Source organism: Emydura macquarii, unplaced genomic scaffold, assembly GCF_026122565.2.
Source record: "Emydura macquarii macquarii isolate MOO-44397 ecotype Brisbane River unplaced genomic scaffold, CSIRO-AGI_Emac_v2 contig_554, whole genome shotgun sequence".
In the NCBI taxonomy this organism is placed as follows: Eukaryota; Metazoa; Chordata; order Testudines; family Chelidae; genus Emydura; species Emydura macquarii.
In genome coordinates, this window is record NW_027130691.1 from 3,429,927 (window position 1) to 3,453,880 (window position 23,954).

The 23,954-nt window shown below is 45.8% G+C and overlaps 1 protein-coding gene across 1 annotated transcript in view; it reads left to right on the forward strand.

Annotated features, from left to right (window-relative positions):
- Window positions 1-22,322, forward strand: part of FOXN4 (forkhead box N4) — a 38,227-nt gene extending 15,905 nt beyond the window's left edge. The window contains exons 2-10 of the mRNA XM_067539467.1: window positions 3,596-3,684; window positions 15,243-15,406; window positions 15,844-15,959; window positions 16,061-16,174; window positions 17,429-17,556; window positions 18,068-18,164; window positions 19,126-19,333; window positions 20,920-21,300; window positions 22,072-22,322. Of these exons, the coding sequence (XP_067395568.1) occupies window positions 3,599-3,684; window positions 15,243-15,406; window positions 15,844-15,959; window positions 16,061-16,174; window positions 17,429-17,556; window positions 18,068-18,164; window positions 19,126-19,333; window positions 20,920-21,300; window positions 22,072-22,322 (1,545 nt within the window). The 5' untranslated portion in view covers window positions 3,596-3,598. The remainder of the gene's footprint in view (window positions 1-3,595; window positions 3,685-15,242; window positions 15,407-15,843; window positions 15,960-16,060; window positions 16,175-17,428; window positions 17,557-18,067; window positions 18,165-19,125; window positions 19,334-20,919; window positions 21,301-22,071) is intronic.
- Window positions 22,323-23,954: the final 1,632 nt, after the last annotated feature.

The following is a 23,954-nucleotide window of genomic DNA, read 5'->3' on the forward strand; positions in this document are numbered from 1 at the left end:
CAGCAGCACAAAATATCATTGTACTTGATTAATTTAGTGACAAAACCTGTACCTCCCAGGTTGTAACTGTTGTATTACTTTCTTTTTAATGTTGCTAATATTGCCTGGTTATTGGTTCTAAATGTGTGCTTCTTGCACTAAGGCCCCCCCATCCTAGGAAGTGCTGAGCACTCTCAGTTCCTATTGATGGGAAATGAGGGGGGCTGAATTCAATTCCATGCCCACTGAATTCAATAGACGCCCATTGATTTCAATTCTGTTTGGGCCTTATGCACCCTTAAACTGTGTTTCTGAAATATTTCACATCTGTGTGAAATACCCTTCAAACTCTGTACAAACTCTGAATGACACTCTGATACTGCCACTGATTTATAAATGCACTCACAGAAATCTCACCTAAAAGCATGGCACTTGGTTTGGTAGGAGGCCAAAGGAAAGAAAAACACCAGTTCCCCTAGTAAACTAATGCAGAGAGAAACATGAGAAGAGCAGTTTAGTGGTAAGTGGGCAGCAGAAACCAGGAGTCCTGGGGTCTCTTCCTAGCTCTGCCACTGACTCAGTTGTTGGACTTTGGTTTGCTCACTCCTTTCTGTGTTTCTTTTAAATGGAGATAATAAGACTGACCTCCCTCACCGGTGCTTTGTGTGGCTTGATTATTTAACATCTGTAACACACTTCAAAAATCTCTCTCACGAGAGGCTACAGGAAGAGAAAATCAGTGTGATTGTCAGAACAAGTGGCTTTTCCTCTCCCATTGATTTCTGTGTACTAGTTTGATAAACTATTACTCATGGGCATCTACCTGAGAGCCTTGCTTACAATCACAGTTATTTATTCTCTTTATAAAGATTGCTGTGGTTTTATTAAATGTTTCTTCACTCCATGAAATGCCCTCGGACCTGTCACTGGCTCTTCCACGCAGCTGGGCCTCCACACCTGCCCTCCTTCCTTCACCTCACTCTTCTTACACTACCCCCACCCCTTTCCTCACACCCCACCCCGCTGCCTGTCACCCTGCCTCCTGCTCGCTTGCTGCTAGGGGCTGCCCCCCACAATGGTCCCTCAGGGACGGCCTCATCTCAGTCTCAGGCCCCCTTTATCCTGAGCCTTGCAGGGGAGGTTCCTCCCCACAGTCCATGCGGGTCCCTCAGCGGCTGGTGCTGTCCCCCAGCCCCCACCTCTCTCCCTCAGGGAGGGTGTGTCTCCCTCAGGGTCTGGTCTGGTAGGATGGGGAGCTGCTTCCTACACTAATCTGTCAGTGGGGCGGGGGGGCTGTGTGCCCCACCCCCACCTGCCCTCAGGGGGGCCAGTGTCCCCCACCCCCGCCTCCCTCAGGGGGGCTGTGTCCCCCACCCCCGCCTGCTCTGGGGAGGAGGGGGGCTGTGTGCCCCACCCCGGCCTGCCCTCAGGGGGTCGGTGTCTCAGTCCCGGGGGCGGCCCCTCCCCATGGATGCTGCTCCCCGAGAGGGGGCAGTCAGTCAGTCAGTCAGCGGCAGCCCCCCCGGACCCCTATGTCCTCCCGCCCAACTCCCCCCGGGGCGCGGGTTCCCCCCCCCCCTTCTCCCCTCGGGCTCCAGGCCTGAGCGGCGGCCGCTCCCCCAGAGCCCCGGCCCCGCTCGGGAGCTCGCTCCCGGGCCCCTTCCCGCGGGCGGAGGGAGGCGCGGGCCGAGCGGCGGGGAAGGAGGGAGCCGGCCCGGCGGGGGGGGGGAGGGGAAGGGAGGCGGAACCAACCGCTCCCGGCACCTCCCTCACACCGACACCCACACCGCCGCGGCGCTGCTGGGACCGGGCCGGGCTCGGCGTCCCCCCCTGCCCGGGAGGAGCTGGAGAGTCCGGTCGCGGCGCCCCGCCGGGAGGAGCTGGAGCGGGGGAGGAGGGGGTTCTCCGAGGGACGGGAGCCTGCAGCGGCGGGGTGTGTGTGCAAACTCCTAGTGCAATTGTCCCCCCATCCCGGAGCAGGGGGAGGAGAAGGGGCTGGTGCAAACAACCCCCCCCGCACTAGTGCAATTGTCCCCCAGCCGGGGAGTGACTGCGGGGCGGGGGCCGGGTCCCGGGACTGGCGGGTGCACACTCTGGCTGCAGGGCCGGCGGGTGTCCCCCGACCCTCTGCACAGCCGCAGCTGGGGGCGGGCGGGCGTCCCGGTGCAGGTGCAGCTGCTTCTGGCGTGGCGCGCGGCGGCGCGGAGTTGCTCCCCGCTCACCCCCGTCTCGCGCCCGCCGCAGCCCCCCCCCGCCCCCCGGTGTTCCAAAAAGCCACCGCCGGGGCTCAGCCTCTGATCCCGACCTCCCCGCCCGCGCCCGCTGGGGTCACACTCCCGGGATGCGGAGGCTCCTGCCCCGCTCTCCCGTCGGCAACAGGTTTTTAAACTTCCCCGGTCTCCCGTCCCTCCACAGGCAGCGCTCGGCTGCAGCCGCCGCAGGGAGTTTAAATGCCATGGCAGAGTAGCGAGCAGAACAGCTCCTGCCACCGACACACTCCTGGGGGGCGGCGGGGGGGGGGTTGGCAATCAGGGGGACTCGGTGCTCCTGGGGCTGGGAAACGCTGCAATCCCCTTGACCCTGCCCTGCGAGTGACCCTGCCAAGCAACTCGCTCGTCCTGTGCGCATGCTCCAGGCTGGACAGCTCCGGAGAGGGAAATTTAAAAACGGTTTGGAGCCTGGAAGTGCAGCCAAATTACAAAGAGAGCGAGCCCTTTGGACCACAGCGCTGCAGCAGCCGCAGATCTCGCTCCAGGTACCGGCCCGCCAGGTTTGCTTTGCATAACGCTGTGCACTCAGCACATTTAATTTTCCTGCAAGCACCTAGGGTGTAATCTGCAAGTTCCTGTAGAGAAATACGTGCAGATAGCTCTCGTTTAGATCTTGTTTCGTTCATGGACGGTGCAAGCTTTTTGTCAAAACCTGGGCCAGTCTCACTGGCGCATGCAGTTTTAATTTTTTTCCCCTCCTTCAGCCTTAGTTGTGCTTTTAAAACAATAGTGTTGCAGATTGTTACTCTTTGATGCAAGTTGTATGACTGACCTTTCCTTTCTGCTAAAATGGTCTCATTCACTGGGACAGCTGCTTGCATTATGGAGTGTTTTTAAATGACTCCGCAGTCAATTCAGATTTTTTTTTAAGCTTATGTCTTCACATCAATTCTGTTGCATTTTTTCCCCTGGAAATAACATAGATGTACTTAACATATTAGCCATTGCCATTTTTAAATGTAATTTAGTTTTCCTAAATTGTTAAATGGTCAGGTCAGAGGATTTTGTTTAGTATATAAAAAGTGACACACAACTATTTTCCTAATTGGGTTGGTATTCGGTTCACATAACTGAGATGCCCATAATGTATTTATTTGACCCTCCCATTTATTACTTCAGTTATATATTCTGCATTATATTCCCCTTTCCCTTTGAAAAATATTTAGTCATTTTATAGTCTATGTAAAATATTGCTCTTAACAATTATAGGAAAAAGTGACAACAGCAACAATTGTCTTTCATTCTAGATGTTTTAATTTAGAATGTTTTTCATTTTTCTCCACACTGCTGAAATGCTGGATAGCTACTTCATACCTATATGATTTTTTTTTTTGTCTTCCCCAAAGGAGATGATAGAAAGTGACATTACATCCATGATGTCAGGAATCATTAGAAATTCAGGGCAAAATCATCACCCCTCCCCACAGGAATACAGGTGAGGAATTTATCCATTTATAAAGATGTATTGCATCCTCATTGACCATTAGGTGATTTTAACATTTATGTACATTTCTAAATAAAATAAAGTATTCCAGAAATCCTATTTATGAAGAAGCTAATTACATTTAGTTCTTATCTTTAAACTGAATTTTCTCTTTGATGACTGCTTGCAACATACTATGTATTCAGAAACACCCTGGTTTAAAATATTTTGATAATAAATCATATTCAATACAAATATCTTCAAAGCCTGCTGTGAACTTCTGGTATATCTGTGCTCTGTGTTTTGCCAGACTATGATACTCTTGTAAAGTAGTAATTATTTAAAAGCACCCTTTCATGTAGCATTTTGGATTGATAGGAAGTAGTCAGGAAAAACAGGAGTTATACTCAACTAGCATTTGGGAAGGTTTTAATTAAAATAAATATTTAGTTAGTTCTCAGATGCATTCCTATGCCAACCTACTTACAATCTGAACTGGAACAAACTTGTGCTTGCTGACAACCTTTAGTGAGTAGGCATTTATTTAACTATACAACACGTAAGCATTTAGAACTTTAAAAAATATTTTTTCTTAGAAGTCATGGGACAGTTATGCATGAATTACAATGCATTTGGTTGTTAGGTTACATCTTATCACATGATGCAAAGTTTCATGACATACAGTCTAGTATATGAATCAGCCCAGCAAAGTGAACAGGGTTTTTTGTTAGTTTGTTTGTTTTTAAATAAGGAGTGGATGACTATCACCTCCCCAGCCAGTGTGTGTTTTCAACATTTCCTTGGGTAAAAGTGGGCAGCCATATGTGTTCTTCTTCCAGCCTCTCTCTATTCAAAATGCAAACATCACACTGCAGCTTTTTTCAGCACAACAAGTGATTTGTTTTACTGTGTGACGCCACTATGGAGAAAGGTTTGTGAAACCCTGTTTTGCTGTTTATTAAAGCACTGTTTGCTCTAGCCATTTTGTCAGTTATGTAAATATTTGTAAAGAAATGTTTCAGTTGTTAAGGAAGGCTGTGTGTGACCTCTGGATGCTCAACTGTAAATCAGTATTAGGCCCGTGAGGAACATAGCACCCTAACAAAGACCTTTCATGTGAGGAAGATTCTTTAATTCATAGGAGGGGGGAAAAAAACCAACGTTGCAGGATATGGTTTATTTTACTCTTAGTACACATGTAGTTTATTTGGAAGTCAAGCAGGTTTTGATACTGCTTTTAGTTATTTATTATATGTTCATAGAGTCTACATCACTGAAGTTTTTTTTAACTAGTTTGCGATTTTTTTTTAAAGTATTTTCTAATTGAATTATGTGACCTCATTTACAAATGGAAACTTCTGCTAAAAATGCCTCAAATCTGAACTACCCCACAAATGTGGAACAGTATTTGTCCTACTTCATGAGAAAACACTTTGGATTATGTAAAAGAAAATCTTTTAGACTGAATGATTTTAAGAAAAGAATAGACCTGTCAAATTCTATCAGCTCTGTTTACTCTCCTGCTGTCACCACAGTCCAAGACTGGAACCCACAGTCCTGAGTTCTCCATGGGGGAGCATCAGAGCTCCACAAAATAGGAAATGGCCTCCAATTAGTGAGTGGGAGGCTGGGGCTATGCCGAGGAGACCCTTCTGTCTCACTTAGAATCTTTCAGTCAGACAGTTGCACTTTGAGGAGACCAGACTTTCCTGTAAGTGTAAAAAAGGGAACAATCCGAGGGAGAGAGACAGGAATGAAAGGCAGTAAATAGAAATAATTGTACATGTGATTTATAGATAACATGCACCTATGTGGTTTAAAGGATGTCAGGTTTGAAACATTACAGGTTTATCTTAAAAATCACTATGGCAGATCTCGAGACCTTCTGGAACAAAAACATATTTAAATGAGATATAGTGGATGGAGTGGTGATAGGGACTTTATTACTCAGTAAAGTCCTGACAAGGATAGACTTATAAGATGGTTTCAGATAAATATTTTTGCACAAATTCAACAGTGCAACATAAAACACCATCCCTGCTAAGTGCCATCTCCCACAGCCCCAAATTCCTGCCTTCTGAGAGACGTGGGTACCTGCCTACCCTTAGATGCAAAACAATACTTTGCATAAGAGGATGCGTTTCCAACTCCTCCACAGAAAACATTGTCTCTAACACAGACACCACCTTAAGGGTAGCAGGGACACATACGTCTATTGAGTGCAGCCTATATTTCAGGGAATGATAAAGCTGAAAAAGGAGCTTGCTGGGACTGGCAAATCCTGAACACGGTGTTCTTACTAATTCATTTTAAAGATTAAACTAATTTTAGGGTAAATATTTTATTTTTCAAAACTGAAACAGGCTCCAAGTTTATAGGGTAAAGGAGTATCTATGGGTATATCAGTACTCAGCTAAGTTATAGGTTCTGATTCAAAGCCCATTAAATCCATGGAAAGACAGGGGGCTTTGGATCAAGATGAGGAGCAAAGTTATTCAACTTATGAGTGCTGTGGTCTCGCAGAATATTCTTTTGGGTGGAATTTTACAACATGGAGCTTGTCCTCTACCTTCCAATCTTGTAGAATCTACCATTTACAACTGTGTGCATGAGAAGAAACAGATGTTCTATGATCTGTGCCCATATAGCACACAACAGAATCAGCCCTGTGGCTCTTTAGGCAGGATTTTAGTCACACAAGTCCCACAGTGGTTGGTGGTCATTGTGTAACTGAATCATCAAATAACCTTTGACCTTTTCAATGTGGCCAGCCCCTAAAATTGCGATGACATCAATGGAAATTGAGGCCATAACTATAAAATCAGCAGTTAACAAGGCCCATTTCACTCAGAGCATTTGGCACTGCATTTTCCCCCAAAATCAATTGATTGTAGCGTCAGTAGGCCCACTCCAGGGGGAGGGAGAAGGGAACTATGGTTACCAAACACCACAAGGGACATGTCTTAAAATACATACTGAACTATTCTAACTTTTAAAGCTGCCTAAATCTAGATTGACTTGACCATAGTACCAACTGCCCCAGAGCACTCCAGTGTCTTGCATGATGGGTCAGATTCTGCATGCAGTCTGTCCGGGTTTACAAAGCATCAGGCAAAACGCCCGTTGTTGTCTGTGGAAGTTTTCTCAGAAATGACCATGGAGCTGGTCCAACTACTGTAACCTAGGTTTTAACACCTCCTAATGAAGTTCTGAATTGATTTTAACTGCTGTTTTTAAAAGCCATACACCTTTACACAGGGAACATACATATTTGTTAAGGGTAGGGCATGAACAAAAGTTAAAAAAAATTCACTATTAAGAAATACTCAGCATTCTTGCTCATGTTTGACTCTATGTTTTTAAAATATAGCAGCAACAGACTGGTTTTGGCCCATCACTAACCTATTCCTGGGCTACATATTACAGGGACATGTCTAAAATGCCGTGTTTGGACCATATGCCTCAACAATAAGCAGGGGATACAGAAGTAATTCATCTGGCCTAACCCACATTTATGCAAATACAAGTTTAAAAGAGTTAAAGAAACACACTTGTGTATGAATATAGCAAGGAATACTTTTAAAGGAGTCACTAACGATAATAAAATGTCACTTTTCCAGTTTAAGGAATCACATTACAAATAGTAAACACAGCCGGTTAGGTAAATAAACTGTATCATCTCTAGCTTATCACTTTGTGAGAAGGTTGTTGGACTTCCAGGGTATTTATTTGAGCAGCCTCGTATACTATTTTTGAAGGACTTGCAATGCAGGTATTAAGTTACTATTCACATTAGGTTAGAAATAAGGGTTTAAATAGGGGAGCTCTTGGCGATAAGGTGTTTAAATAGTCACAAAGCACCAAATATGTGAGTAGAAAATATTCACTTGTGTTTTGTAGTGGATGAAGTGCATCCTCAATAAATAAAGAAATCTTTAGTTTTACAGGAATAGAAATACACAAAATGATCACAGCAGCATTAACCCATTAGATATCCTGGCTAAATTCCAATTGATGTAACTACATTCTTCCAACGATAAATTCCTCCCACAGATTCAGCTGGTTAAAGATATACCTGGGTTCCTGTCCTAAATTGTTATGTACAGTTGCTTTGTTCTGAGAAGCCCTGGTTCAGCAAGAGATTCAGGCATGTTTGTAGTCCCATTGAAACCAATGAGACATAGAGGTATAATTTGCTGCATCAGAGCCATAAGCAGCTGCTTCTGTTCCACCCCAAAGATAGGTGCACTGCAGAGGTGGAGAAAGTTCCTTGTCTATAGCTTGTATATCAGTTTGTTTGTAAAATGGTTTGAGACAGAAGGTGCTGGCAACATTTGATTACTGGATGAGAGTCAGGTTCTACCACGAGCAGACCACGTTTGAAGTTTGGAGCTCTGAGGAGTACGCTACAGGTTAAATATTTTCAATATTCACTATTGGGGATTGTCAGGATCTGGGACTGGAGTTTGCATTAAATAAAACTTGCTGCAGGCAAAAGGTTACAAATACGTAATTAATACAACAGTTGTGGTTCCTGGAGAGAATTGCAGTGTCCATCCCCTTGACACCGTGATGTGTCTGAAGGGATTTCATCACCTCAGTTGCTTTAAAAAAGAGACAATTCCTAAAAACCAGTCAAACTCAGGCTGCTGAGGATTGATTTAAGTGGATTAGCTCAACTGTGTCCCATGTAGTTCCTGAAATTTACTAATCCAAGGAAATTAAAAAAAAATTAAGGCCCTGGCTCCTCAAATTACCTTGTATTTACAAAACGCTTACTTCGAGCTCTGCCAGTCTATAGGCCCCATTCTGCCAGGCTCCAGGACCCCTCAGCATTCAGTGAAATCAATATAGAGGATGCTAAACACCTCACCGGAGTGACTTGGTGTGGCTTCAAGACCTGGTGCAGAAAATGAATTTGGTTTAGTGTTCAGTCATCACGCTTCCAGGATTTTTGAGGAAAGCTTCAAATACCTCGTGGTACAGAATACTTATCCTTTTATCTAGAAAGCTGTCCCACATCCCCAGGGTGCTAGACTGCTTGGATCCCTGCAGCTGTGGGTAATACAACTGATTTAGGCCTGGTCTACACTAAAAGGTTGGCTCAACCCAACTACATCACTCAGGGGGGTGAAAAATCCCCACCCCGGAGCAGCATAGTTAGCTGACCTAACCCCCGCTGTAGAGCGCTAGGTTGATGGAAGAATTCTTCCATTGACCTAACTACTGCCTCTTGGGGAGGTGGATTACCTACGCTGATGGGCAAACACCTCCCGTCGGCATTGGTTGCATCTACACTGAAGAGCTGCAGCATTTCAAGTGTAGACAACCCCATAGTCATTTACATCTGTGCAGAATGGGGGTAGCACAATAGCATTCTACACTCACAGGGCACCGGAGTAGACACCTGTACAAGATGCAGGACAAAGGCAGATCAGTCTAATTTTGGTAATCAGCAGAGAAAACAAAAGGACATCAGATGAAAACACGAGAAAAATTAGCGCTAGTTCACAGACAGTAGCTATTAACAGTTTATACAGAACCGTCTATATAGGGCTGGTCTCTACCACCATTCATTATGCCAAGTAGAAGCCACGTTTCCTTCTATGGAACGACTTGCAGAGTAAGGGGCTACTCAACGTAAGTCAGTTTGGCACAATCGCGTCCATAGCAAGGAAAGATGGTTGTGTGGTTAAAGCATGGCAGGGAATTAGCAGCCAGGGATTCACTTCCCAGCTCTGCTGTTGACTTCTTATGAGACTTGGGCAATAATGCAGCTCATTTATAGTTCAGTTTCCCCCCACCCTGCTCTTTGATACTGATCTCCCTCCATGGGGTGCCGTGAAACTTAATTGAAATGTATAAACCACTTTGATAGCCGGTCTAAGGTACCTTCTACTAGAGCCTAAGTATATTTGCTTGAGGTCTTTGAAGAGCTTTGTCCTTTTATCTGGACTGCTGTAAGAAAAAGGAAAAGTGGAACAGCATTACTACACACAGTGATAGGGTTTTTTTTTGTTTTTCCCCCCCTAAGTCCTGTTTCATTTAACCCAGGGATTCCTGATGGATGATGGAGCACTTGGTGGTGGTACAGGGAAAGCTGTCTGGTCTCTGGTACTAGCTGTGCTTATTTCCAGTGGGCCCAAAATGTGTAAAAGGCGCTGGAACCAAGGAGGAACAAGCCCACCTTGTTGCCTGTACGTAGGGGGCACTGACTCTTACATAAGAGACGGAGGGGGAGTTGGATTTACTGGCAGAGACCTAAGCCGTGGAAGGAGCTGACAGCCATTGGCAGGAGAGGAACTTCCAAAGGCTCAGTAAAGAGGGAGGCACGTGCTTGTGCTGCATGGGAGAAGGCAATGAAGAGGCAGGGAAGCATTTGTAGGGGCAAAGGAGGAAGAGGGAAGAGAAGAACAGAGCAGATAAAGTGCAGAGCAAAAGTAGACAGTGTGACTAATTAACTTGTTTCACAAATGACAGAACATTTCCTGTATTGCAATTGCCCACAGGATATTTGCGATCACAAACAAGAAGAGAGGTTCTCTTTGTGACCACAAATGTGAGCGGAGGTTTCCAGGAGAGTTTTTCCAGGACATTGCCACCTACACTGAGAAAATGTTTGAGGATGGCTGCTGAAGAATTTACCACTTTCATACACCGTCCCTTACATCCAAATCGGAAATCAATCACCTCAGCCTGAGATTTTGCTTACAAGCTGGGGGGATAAGCTGTAATAAAATTATTCCATTAAGAAAAAATATATTAGAATAGGGTCTGAAGTTGTAAATTGTGTTTTCCCATACACCAAGAGCAATCGTGTATTTTCAGTCTGAATTATTTATACAGAGTAAGGGCAGTAAAGACAAAAAAGAACACATGTAAAGCTTCCATGAGAGACAGAGAGAGAGCACAGTGTGCTCACTCTGCAACGGCCGCCATCTTGAACTGAAACTGTTTTCCAAAAATGGAGGGCTTCCCAGCAAGCAAGTAGGCAGACTCCTGAGGCATTTTCAGTACATATGTATCAGCATTTAAATTTGTCGGATCACTTTTGCCTGAGGCTGTGCAAACATGCAGGAAGCCATGGGCTCTGCCTCCGAGCGTTTACCATTAATTTAAGACAAAATAGATAGTTTTGTATGCATGTTATATCACAGGTGGAAGAAGATTGAACACCAGGAGTAGATAAATTGCCAGCTAGCCACTACTATGCATAGCCTTTTACAAAGGTTTGAGTTCTCACAGCCAAGATTGTGGTATTGTGAAATGGGCAGTACTGAAGTGACTTGAAGTCACCACTGTTGAAACCTACAACATTTGTTTTGAAGACAACTGGAAGAACAATCCCTTTATGTTGAATGTGTTTTTGGCAATCTGCTGTTTTACTACAAAGTTTATTAGAATACTTGTCAGTCTATTTTTAATTTTAAAATATTTCAAGAGACTACATCAAAGCTGCTTAATTGAACAAAACAAACAGAGGTCTGTCTTGTTTTGATGGTAAGCATAAAGTCAAATTCAAAACTAGAAGCCTATGGCAGGAGGAGGGGAGGGAAGGGGGGAGAAAATCTTCCTCACAAGAATTACATTCATTTTACAAATGCATCTGGGCACTCTTTTTCACTGTACCCGTGTACCTGTTTAAAATGGGGCATAGTGACTGATATGTGAACTTTAGAAGTAAATCAGATCTTAAAAATCTGGCCTCTGTGCTCCTCTATGTCTCTGTTAGCAGATGTGCATGCCTGTGCCCGAGCTTCTGTCTGTACAGTGTTCTGTGAAAGAAGGATGCTGTATAAAAGGAAAGATGCGCTTCATGTTATACTAGCAATCAGGAGACTCGAGCTTTCTGCCGTTGAGTCTGCACCCTATTCCGGCTGTTTGCAGTTAAGGGTTCTGACATCTAACTGCACAAAATGGATTGCTAATAAGTTGGGCTTCTAGAAAGAGCTCGGCAGATCCACTTAACGTTAACATAAAGGAAAGGACTTCATCGGTTTTCCAAAGGGAGAAACGTAGAGAGGTTATTGTGTAAATATGGCTTCTGGGGTCGTCCCAATTGGAGCTGTTAGTCCATGCTGCGGAGTGGAGAGAAAGCATGTGTCGGATTCATTTCCTGACAGGAGGCGTGTGCAAGGGGGTTTTGACACTCACCGCCCATCTGACCCCGTTATTTGTTGAAGGAGCTGACTTGTCTGGAAGGACTGGCAGGGACCAGGGTGCCAGATGGCATGTGTGTGTGTGAGTGTTGTGTGTTGGCTGTCATTCAGCCAGATTAATGTGAAGTTTGTAAAAAGGAGGAGGGAAAAAAACAATTAAGCAAGAATCCCAAAAACAATGGAGGCCACGTGCCACTGGGCAACAGTCGTTTGCAACACAATGGGTTATCGGCTTACAATGAACGGGTCCAACTGTTGCAAACGACATGAGCTTGCCCAGTTTTCAAATCATTTAATGCTCTTGTTTACTTACAATCCAGCCAATCCCTAAGTAGGGAGAGTGGTCACCTGATGTTCTTTTTATGCATTTAAGTCCCAGGCCTCACAAAATAACTGAATAGTGGTAACCATGGCAATGCTAATTATTGCACTATAACTACAGTAGGAGAAAGAAACTAGGGTAGGCTCCGAGGGGGATTTGAAGACTTTTTTTGACCAGGATTTGAGCTCTAGCTTCTGCTTGTTTTGTTTTTTAAAATCTTTGTACAAACAAAGAAAGTTCTGCTTTAGCGATCTACTAGGTAGCAGTTTGGGGAACTTTTCAACTGCTGGAGATCTTGACTAGAAAGCTAAAAACTCAAGCGCCTTTTGGGCTGCAACACACTGCTGTTTTGGTATCTTATCTTGAGCCGGTTTAAAACATACAAGATGCTTCAGCAGAAACCAGATTTATGTAATGCTTCTGTATCACCATTTTGCAATGGCTATACATTAGGGCCGTGAACCTGTCTTTTTAAAATGCAACTTGTTTATTGGGTAACATTTTCAGTTAGGGTGTTTTAAAAAGAGAATCTACAATCTCAAGCTGACCTGTGTTCTTCCAAAATATAAATATGTTTCCAATGGCTGAATCCATGCAGTCCTTACTCAGGACTATATAGCGATAGCCTCCTTACTGAGGTGAAATAGTGCCTGACTTCTCAATGAATCCCACTGACTTCCTCAGTACTATTCAACATGGGTAAGGAGAGCTCAGGCTGGACATCAATTTGTCATCATTTTAACTCACTTTAATGGCAGCTTTGAATGAGTAAGAACTTCTGCAGCTTGGCCCTTAAATGTGTTTCAGCTTTTGTTTTTTATGCAGTGCATTTCTTTATCAGAAGTAATACGAAGGCGATGGTGTCTTTTTAAGAGCACCAGATGTGCAAGCGGGGCAAAAGGTGCAGAAATTAGATTTCTAAATGGAACTTTTCACCAAGAGAAGTCTGGCCTGGTTTTTCATTGGCTTCATAAATTAAGATAGTCTGCAGGTCTGGTCTCAAACTCTTACAATCTGAAGATTTACCACATCAGAGGCTGACTTAAAAATGGAGTATAATTCCGTTCAATCTCATCAATGACCGAATGGGGAAGATCTGCAGTGCACCCCACAACCTACAGATTGTGCCATATAGTGAAGATTGAGGTATGCTGGTTTCTGAAGCCCTCACAGAGATCAAGAACATATGTTCTAATTAAGGAAGGGCTAGATCTGAATTTTTGTTATAACCGTAACAGGATTTACCTCTGAATACAACGTATAACGCCCTGTGACGACAAAGCATGCACCGAGGTGGAGAACTGGTATTCTGATCTTCCTGGATAGGGCTGGTTTTAATCGAACCTAGTCTAATGTCGTTTTGTTCCGTTATTGCAATTATTTTATTGTTGAGGACGTAAAGCCTTTGCTCCCCACATCAGCGGGGGCGGGGACTGCTATAGCAGCCGGATGTTCAGCTCTTGGGGCAGAAGCAGGGGCTGGAAGTACCGTGGAGACAGTATGCATGTGGGATGGGTGGTGGGGAGCAAAGAGAGGGAGCACGTTGCATCTCCTGCAGCGGACTCTCAGAGACTGGGAGTGACTGCAGAAGGAACCAAGGTAGGTGAGGTAATATCTTTTATTGGACCTATTTTTCTTGGTGGAAGGCAGCAGCTTTCAAACGAGACAGAGCACTTCTTCAGGTCTGCTGCAGTCCGTACTTCACAACCAGAGGGAAGGTTCCCACGATGCAGAGCCTTTGAAGATGGGATTCGCATCACGCCCCAGCCTCCCAACAACAACAAAAACCTCTCTCCTCTCTTTTGGAAATGTTGACATCGACATGATACAGTAGCTGGAAGAAGCTCCTTCAGAATGTTAAAGGGCCCACTATGTAAAGGCTGTTGAGGGTGCAGGCTCTGAAATTCCTCATTAGCCTTGTCACTATCTGGATTTCAGGCTTAATGGGATACGGTCAGGTTTAAAATCCTATTTTAAACCATGGAGTGTCCTTATGTTACTGCAATCAGTGTGTGCGCGCGCTGGGGGGGAAGGGGAGGAATTACTCAATTTCAGTTTTGTTTCTGGGCAGTTTCCCTTCCTGGTTCTCATGCACTAGCACAATGCTGCATTGTTTGGTTTGCAGACACTGCAGAGGAATGTTGATTTGGAATTAAAATAAAGCTCATGGAATCAGTTCCATTAGTCTGAGGCTTTATAAAAAGCTTGTTTTTACAACATTTTATTCTCAGCCAAAGTTGCTGTAGAAGCGTCTACTTGGAAATGGACAGAGACCCTTTAAAATCTTGCTAACGGATTTTTTTGGTAAAGTTTCTCAGAGCGGTTAGAACATTATGAATTTACGGCTTCATTCCACCCTCACCTCCCCCCTTGTAAAGCAATTTTTGAGAAAGCTTACAAAACAATCACTCCTTCAGGGTAAGTACTTAGGTACCAATCCTGAAAGGACTTAAACATACGCTTGGAGCACAGGAATAGTCCTACTGAAGTCCATTTTCCGTGACCAGTGTTTCGTGTGGGTTATTTTAAATTTAAGGTATTTTTTCTTTTAGTACACCACACTGGACTTTTTTCAAAACAAAAAGTGCTCCTAGACTGATAATGTTTACAGCGTGGGCTGAATGGCGACAGCCACTTTAACCTCTGAAAAGCAGCATTTCAGAGAGAAACATCAGCAGCACTTTGAGTCCAGCGCTGCTGCTCTGCCCGCATTGCTAATGGCTTTTCCTCTCTCCTAAGCAAAAATATACTTTCCATAATGTTCAGCTCACAACTACATTGTTCTACGGGGAGATCTCGACAGAACAGTCTCCTACATTGGTCCTGGTTCAAAATAGAAACACTCCAATGCCTGTTAAATAAAACGCTACCTCTCTTACAACGGAGCACATGGAGCATTACGAATGGGAGATGGGCCTGACCCAAAAATTCACATCCTGAGCTTTGGATTCACATCCGAACTTGGTAACTCAGGCCCATCTCTGCTGTTAACTTGCATTGGGCTGGGCCCTGCTGCCCTCCTTCTTACCCACAAGTAGTTTAGTGGAATCTTTGTGCTCATTGCTAACCTCTCATTTTGTTCCTTGCAGACTCTTGGCTTCTGCCCCCTCCCAGCTGAGCGAAGATGACCTTCCGAGTGACTTGCAGTCCTTGTCGTGGCTGACCTCTGTTGATGTCCCTCGGTTACAACAGATGGCTGGGGGAAGAATGGACTTCAACATCAGCTCCCAGGATTCGATGCTGCAGCAGACAGGTAACTTGCCCTGATTTTAAAGGACTAATAAATAATAATAATGAGACACAGAAGCCCCTATAACTAGCTGTCTTGTTTTTAACTTTCCACAGTAAGTACTTTAGATGTAGCTCTCTGCCAGAAGCACTGCAATCCTGTTGCCTTCTGTTACAAGAGATCCTTGCTGGGTTTGTTATTAAGCGGCAGTGCATGCTAGGAGTTAGAATAAGGATCCAAGAATCCAGACTGGACTTTTATGCCCAGCTCAGCCATGGCCTCCTTGTATCACCCTTGCAGTTTGTGAAGTGTTTTGAGTCCCCTTAGAAGAAAGATCGTCTTATTTCCAGGGAGCCTAAGTAGAGTTTAAATATGGCTGTAAAAAATAAATAGCACCTCATTTTTCAGAGAAGTAAACTTGGGTGTGCGCACGTTCATCACCTGTGCTTTTTCATTAATAGGTCCTGTGCCAGGCAGCGTGCATTCAGCAGGTGCTCCTGGAGCAATGATTCAGGTGCAGGCCAGTCTGCCCCAGGGAATTCTGGGACTGAGCACTATCACATCGCATGGAGCCAACGTAAGAGCTGACCTCAGTGGGTGAATGGTCATTGCAGTGTTTGCAAAGGGAAGATATTTAACCATTGGGCTGACGCTTCTGTTGTCCTTTCATCCCAATAGATGAGGCAGTACACGGTAGGAGAGCCGCCCTCTCCTAGTTTACAGTCACAGCACCCGCTTTTCCCAGCTCCTCATTCACAGCAAGTGTTCGCCCTCGCACGGAATGCACAACAGGTACCGTTATTTGCTATGCGGACTGCGCCTCAGAGTCTCTGAAACAGCCCCACAGCTATTCTGCACCAAAGTTAATAGCGGAGCCGAAACGGCTGCATATTTATTTCATCACCTCGAATCCCCCAACCTAATCTTTGTGCACGTGCCTTTTAGAGTCAGGTTCTAAAATGCCAATTCTAGGAACCCTTCCAGAGGGAAACCACCACTGCCTCCCCCACCACCGGTGACGTGCTGTAGAAAGGCAGCACTGGGAGCGTTCACCTTTAAGAACCAATAATTAGCTGTTTAGTCCAACTAGGTTATCGCTATAGAATCCCCCCAAAATAGGAAGAAATCTGATTCTCTTAGGGTGTCATTTTACTCATCCCCAGCCAGTTTCCTGCCTACTCTCCTCACTGAAGCAGCAATGCCCCAGGGTCTGGAAGAGTACCACTCTAGTGCATAGCAGCAGCTTTTGGGAAAAATCCCATCACATCCCGCTCTGCCTGTGCCCCTCCGACAGACCAAGGGCAGAAGGGAAACAAAGACAGAGCTCCTTTCATTCCATCCCTCTCCTCCAAGAACAGGCTGCACCAACGCAGCCCCCCCCCAGTACTTCTACTGTGGATTTAAAAAAACAAACCAATCTCCACCACCTCAGTCAGTCTCCAGCGCTGTCGAGGTCAGCCAGTGTTTTACCAATACTAGATTGCTCAAAAATGCGATGACCCTGAGCTGAGGCAGGGACAAGATTGGCTGAAGCTATGACAATGTCCGAAATTATTTGATGATAGGCTCTGGACTGAACAAGAGCCTTGTCTGCTACGGTGTATAGCGAACCGAAATTGGGAAGCTTTGTGTAGGTTCATTTTAATGATGTCATCTAGTGTGGTGTCTGAATCAGTTAGAGTCTGAACTGCATCGCATGTGCCTTCCCTTGCAAAGCGGAGGGAGGGGGAGCGGGAGGGAAAGGGGGATCATTAAGAGAAAGGATGGAACTTTTCACCAACTCTCCATGTCATTTGCCCACACGAGGCTTCGCCGGCCGTGGGATTGGTGATAATCGCCTGTCTCTTCGGCGCGTGGGAGCCTGTTTCATGCAGCCTTCTTTCTGGTCCACCCATGCTGCCTGGAATGGGATTCTTTAGGAGGAGCTTTCGTTTCTCATCAATAAAAAGCCAGAAATAAAACACCGCAGTTTGGGGAGGGAGGCGGGGAGGAATAGTGTGGAGGGCTAATTCTGCTGTCGGTTTTCCCTCTTTCTTCTGAATACAGTGTAACCCAGCTGCCATATACAATGCATCCTATGGAACCCAGCCTCAATACTCTCAGCCTCGCCTTGCTCCTCACGCTGCTCAAGAAGTCCACCCAAAACATTACCCCAAGCCAATCTACTCCTACAGGTGAGCACAGAACACGATGGCATGTTCCACCCGGCCTGCATTCGGCTTGCGTAGAAACGTCTCATGCTTGGCACAGCAAAAGCACCAGTTTCCTTCCTTAGCATAAAAATGATTTGCTTTTCCCATGATCTTGACAGAAGCCTTCTCTAGAGAGGCAGGTCTGCGTCATTCCTGACGCAGCACTCTGCTCGTCTGTTCCGGTTGCTAGCGTAGTTAAATGACTGTGAAAAGACATTGACCGGTTGATCCACTTCCACCAGGACAAAAGGTGGAGTGACAGCATCCAACAGCTTGGTTCTTGCCATTTCATCATCTCCTTTGGATCCTTAAAAATGGAACTGGGGTAATGTTACGGTGCAGCTGCTGAGCTCCTGCGTGCAGTGGGAAGTGACTGTTCACACAGGCACTTTGGGAGGTTGCTGGGTGAAGAGGAGGATGACGGTATTATGGATCAACGTGCCTGTCTGAAGAGGGAACCTGCTTTTATCTTCTCTCTCTCGCCCTCTTTCAGCTGCTTGATTGCAATGGCATTAAAGAGCAGTAAAACTGGCAGCCTCCCCGTGAGTGAGATCTACAGCTTCATGAAGGACCACTTCCCCTACTTCAAGGTAAGGAATCAATAAGCTTTTACGACGGAAGGGAACAAAACAGGCTGAGCCACTACATTCGATCAGTCGCATCTCAGCGCGCTGTGCACCAAAAAACAAACCTGACACCCATACATCTCCCCTGCCTTTAGCCCGGCTGCGTGTAGTTCCAGAGTCACGCCGATAGGCCAGTCACATCACGGCTAGGGGAGTGAGCTATTTATGTGTGCATGAGCCTCTGGGCATAAATGGAGAAAACAGCCTGGCAACAACCGGTGCCCCCCAGCCCCCAACATAATCCTCTCCCCCTCCCACCCTTGAGATGTCACCCAAAGCAAGAACTCTCAGAGAGAAGGTGGCCTCAAGAAACACCATCCCTGGTAGCCTTTGAGCTGCCCTCAGATATTCCTAGGTTTTTACATAGTGCCGATGGCCGTGATATCTAAGTGCTGGTACCGCCCCCCTACCCTCAAGCAAACAGCATCCAGTTCAACAAACTCTGCCTTAGGCAGACCCACGAATGTAGCAAGTTTTCCGGCCACTTGTCCTCCACTGGAAAATACCCTGGTGCCTCCAGGCCTCTCTCTGCAAGAGCAAGTGCAGGGCCTGTCAACGGCACAGCCTCAGCTGGGCACAGCTGACAGAAGGGCAGAGTGTCCAGGGAGTGGGGCTGTCTCACAGGTAAGCCAGACCCAGCCGGCTTTCTTTGCGTCGACACCAACCCCTCGTACTGTGCTTGGAAGCTAGCGCAGCACAGAGCCTTGCGCCGTACTCAAGAACATGCAGCGTAAGGAGCCCAGGTGGGATCTGCTAAAAGCTGCTTGCGTTACTGAGTGGGAGGGCAGGCTGCTGTGATCTGTGCTCACCGAAGCTTCTGAGCGGCCTGTGCGAGTCCCCTGGGGAGAGATTTCCCAGTACAGCTACCCCGACGGCTCTCTCCACTGCGGAAGCTTAATTTGAATAACAACCTTCTGCACTTCAGACAGCGCCTGATGGTTGGAAGAATTCAGTGCGCCATAACCTCTCCCTGAACAAGTGTTTTGAGAAAGTGGAGAATAAGATGAGCGGCACCTCGCGCAAAGGCTGCCTGTGGGCCCTCAACCCCGCCAAGATCGACAAGATGGAAGAAGAGATGCAGAAATGGAAGAGGAAGGACCTGGCGGCTATTCACAGGAGCATGGCCAATCCAGGTAGGTCAGCGATAGGCTTTGCCCACTTGCTGTGCAGAAAAGTCACTGTAAACGAGACTGTGTGGCCAGTGAGGTCAGTTACACAGAGCAGGGCTTGAGAAAGAAGGGAGAGCGTTTAAGAGGAGCGTGCCGACCTGCGGGACCGAATACACACCTGCACCAGGCAGATGCCCAGGGACGTTGGAGTAGGAAGCAGTGCACTCTGCTCTTCTGGCACAGGCCAGCAGCTGAAGATGGTCCCTGGAGTGTTTGTGACTAGCCTAAAAACAGATGGTTCTCAGGAATCTAGCTTAAAAAGCAGGCTTGGGTTCGGCAGAGTAGCGCCTTCGAGGGGAAATGTTTAGCGTCGGCATCAGAGCTGAGCCGCTGGTGCGCGGAAGAGGCAGAGAATATTTTTTAAATGTATGTTTTGATTCAGCAATGCATCCGGAGCTCGCTTGCTTGGTGGGCTTCCTAAGCCCCGGCCTCTGACCCTTCCAGCCTTGACTCACATTCCCACCTGCTGCCTCGCCCTGCCCTCTGGTTCTGTACCTGATCTCACCTCTCCCGAGAGTGTTGTCTAGTGATGACAACTGGGAGCCAGGACTCCTGGCTTTTATATCCAGCTGTGCCACTAACACTGTGCAATCATGGGCTAGCCAGACTTCAGCTCCCTTGGCCTCAGGCTACTCATCTGTAAAATGGGTGCACCACCTTCTGCCTAGCAGAGTGGGTGGGAGGCGGAATTTATGCTGCACAATGCTTTGAGAGCTGGTGAAAGGTGTTAAATTACCAACAGCATTTTCTACCCTAAGCCAGGACCTCAGTTTTCTCAACCTACTCGAGTCACTTTTACCTTGAGACAGTAACCATTCATCTTAACTGAGCATGTGATGCTTTCAGACTCAGATCAGCTCCAAGATGATTATCTTCTGTCCCCGTTGTTTCTGGTCAATTTATCTGACGTCTTCAGGCATTTTAGACAAGTTCAGCTGCCTCTGATGCTCAGTATTTAGAGCACTGCCTTTTAAACGCCACACTTCATGCCTATTATTCTACAGAATCATTGAGATTTTTACTCATTCTCCGAGATTTCTCCAGTTTTGTAACAAACACTGTATTTGTTAAGTTCTTACTAGCTGGGTAGTGGCTGAAACCAAACCTGGCTTGTCCTGGAAAGTCTGGCACATGTGATCAAAACTACGTAACATTTGATTTTTGACCGAAGAGTTTAAAAACTGAAGTATTATTGTAGCGATCATGGGGCTGTCTTAGAAAACTTAAGATGTAAATGAAAGTTCCGCGAATCCGTGGTCAGATTAAAATTCCCTGATCTCAATCAACAAGCTCACTGTTTGTAGGTCAGCCCCTTGGTTTGAAGAGCGTTAGCCTGAGGCCCTGTGTCAATATCATGCCAGGGTTTTCTTGGCCTGATCCTGAGACATCCAACAGAAGACCTGTGCATGGAAGGGAGGGAAGGAGGAGTGGCAGTGTCACTTTGCTGAAAAGCAAAGCATGCATCGCAGCCACTCAGCGGCGTCAGGAGCCTACCAGTCCTGCTCACGCCATGGTAGACATGTATGCTCAGTCTCTTGTTTTCCATACAGAGGAATTAGATAAACTAATCACCGACAGACCTGAGAACTGCAGGCGGCCTAGTAAGCAGGCAGAATCCGAAGTGTCCACGCTGACCCACATGGCAGCCACCCACAGCCGAATCTCCATCTCCAAGCTGCAGCCCCAGCCCATGACGCTCTCTCTGCAGTCCATGCCGCTGCATCACCAAATCCAGAGCCAGGCTCGCATAGCCCCCGACTCACCAGCGCCTGCTCAGACGCCGCCTCTCCACACTCTGCCTGACATGAGCCAGAGTCCCCTTCCTCACCACCCCATGAGCCGCGCACCCGCAGACTTCCTGAATATGACGGCAGATATGAACACTGAAGTTGATGCTCTTGATCCAAGCATCATGGATTTTGCATTGCAAGGTAAAGGGGAAGCTGGAGGGGAGCAAGGGGTGTATGTGCATGCTACTCCGTGACTGAGACACTGTACGTATAAAACACATCCAGGTTGCAGTAGGATGTACTGGGCTCACCTCTGCTGAAATAGAAGATCAGAATCTTAGCTGGGATTCTAGGTTTTATGTACCTTTAATATCCCTACATGCTCCAGTAGAATTTAGCCCAGTGGTTCAGTGTCCAGTGGAGGTCAGGAGAGAACATGTGGTGGTTGGTTTAATGGTTCAAGAACAGGCACCATGGTCGTGGCATAGTCTAAGAATCTGCCTAGAACAGGTTCTCCCGAGTTCTAATCCTAGCTCTGACACTGACTCCCCCTATGGCCATGGGCAAGACGCAGCTCCCCTGTGCCTCAGTTTCCTCATCTGCAAAAAGGAGGACTTCTCCACCTCACAGGGTTGCTGTGGAGATTAGCTAGGCCATGTGCGTGCAGCACGGCAGGAGAAGAGTGTGCTATGTGAGTGCTCAGGATCATTACGGGTGAAGAATACATTTTAAGCAGGTTGGGAGGGGTAGGAAAGTTAGCTGTGGGCTGGCCATCTGGGCCTATGTCATGCCAGCTATTCGGAATGCCTTTGCACCGCAAAATCTTAGTTGGTCACAAGCATCATCCTATGGCCGAGTAGACATTAAAACCTCTCTGTTAAGATAGTTAAACAGTGACTCTTAAAACCATTGTAGCCCTTGAACTCAGCCCATGGCAGGTCAAAACTGACATGAATTTATCATCTTTTCAAGGAAATATTTGGGAAGAAATGAAAGACGACAGCTTCAGTCTAGATACCTTAGGTGCCTTCAGCAACTCCCCTCTCCAGCTCTCAGACTGCGACTTGGGCACGGCTGGCCTCACCCCTGTCTCGAGCGGTAGTGATTATTCCTTCTCAGACTTACAGGTCACAGGCCTCTACTCTACTTACGCCACGCTGGATAACGTAGCCTCATCGCAGTACATGAATGGTCAAGGCAACAAGCCCATTGCTCTGCTTTAAGAGTCACACAGTCAAGGACCTACGTAACTTGTCATAGGCCTACCCCTCTGAGGCCTTAGGAGACGATCTGAAAGCTGGAAAGCAGCTCCTTCCGCAGACCCCTGCATCACGCAAGGTATTTTACCAGAACTCTCAGTAGGATGCCAAAATGTATCAAGCCAGTACTAATAGGGTTTGTTAACTCACCTCCCTCTTCATCTTCACCGAGACCAAAAAGGATGTAGGCTGTGGTGATACAAGAAATGGGAGCTGACAAAAAGAAGCGTGGAATGCATCAGTTAGGAAAACCTTTACTAGACTATTTCACACACGCATCACATTACGTTTAAACATAATCAAGCCCCCGGAACTGACATCGCGTGCAGGATCGGCACGCAGATCCGATTTGGCCACCAAATACCCAGAAGCCATTGCAGCAGCTCATTGCTCCATCAGGACTGAGTCCGGGATTCCGAGAACCACCTGACCTGATCTATTTGTACCTTTTTTTCCTAAAGAGCCAAATAACCGCTGCCATCAGACAAAGATCACATCCAGTTCCTGGAAACGCTTGCAATGCCAACACCTTTCTGATGTGCCTGTCTTTAATTTATTGTCGGGGGGGCCAGGGTGGGAAGGAGGCCTCAAGCAGAATTTTTTTAAATCAAATCTACAAACACACAATTCTCATATCTAGGGTTTAAAAAGGGGGAGGGAGACTGACCACATGAAGGAGGGAGTAGGACTGAATTATTAAACTGATCACTGGAGTGAAATTTTAGGAATTACATTTATCTTAGGCTAAAAAAAAAAGATTAGGTTTGTTACAATAGTTCCTGTGTCTTGTGCTTCTGTTGATTCTTGTGTTAGGCAGTATTACTATTTGTACATTTATTTATATTTATTGTTATGAAGAGAAAAGAAATTATGTAAACCGAGCACTGTTCAATTTTTTTAAAATGCAGTAACCCTTTATTTGCATGAACTAAATTATTCATAATCACAAATTCAACACCTTATCTTAAATCACTTTTGTAACACAGTAGAACCTCAGAGTTACGAACACCTTGGGAATGGAGGTTGTTCGTAACTCTGCACAAAACCTTGTGGTTGTTCTTGCAAAAGTTTACAACTGAACGTTGACTTAATCCAGCTTTGAAACTTCACTATGCAGAAGAAAATGCTGCTTTTCACCATCTTAATTTAAATGAAACAAACACAGAAATAGTTTCCTTACCTTGTCAAACATTTTTTAAAAACTTCCTTCATTTTTTTAGTAGTTTACATTTAACACAGTATTGTACTATATTTGCTTCTTTTTTTTTTTTTTTTTTTTGGTCTCTGCTGCTGCCTGATTGCGTACTTCCAGTTCCAAACGAGTTGTGTGATTGACTGGTCAGTTCGTAACTCTGAGTTTCTGCTGTACTTCGGTTTCGTTTTGAAAGCTGAATTTAAACAAGCACTTTTGATACTGTGAAACCCCTTTTTTAAAAAAGTCAGACCAAATATTTTTTTAACTGCACAGTACCAATTCATAATGGTCTTTTTTCCTAATTAACCTAAGCAAAATTGATTCTTATCATGCATTTTTGGTGAACTTTTGAAAAACTGATTTGTACAGTATTTGGTAACATATTTTAAAATTGAATTTGA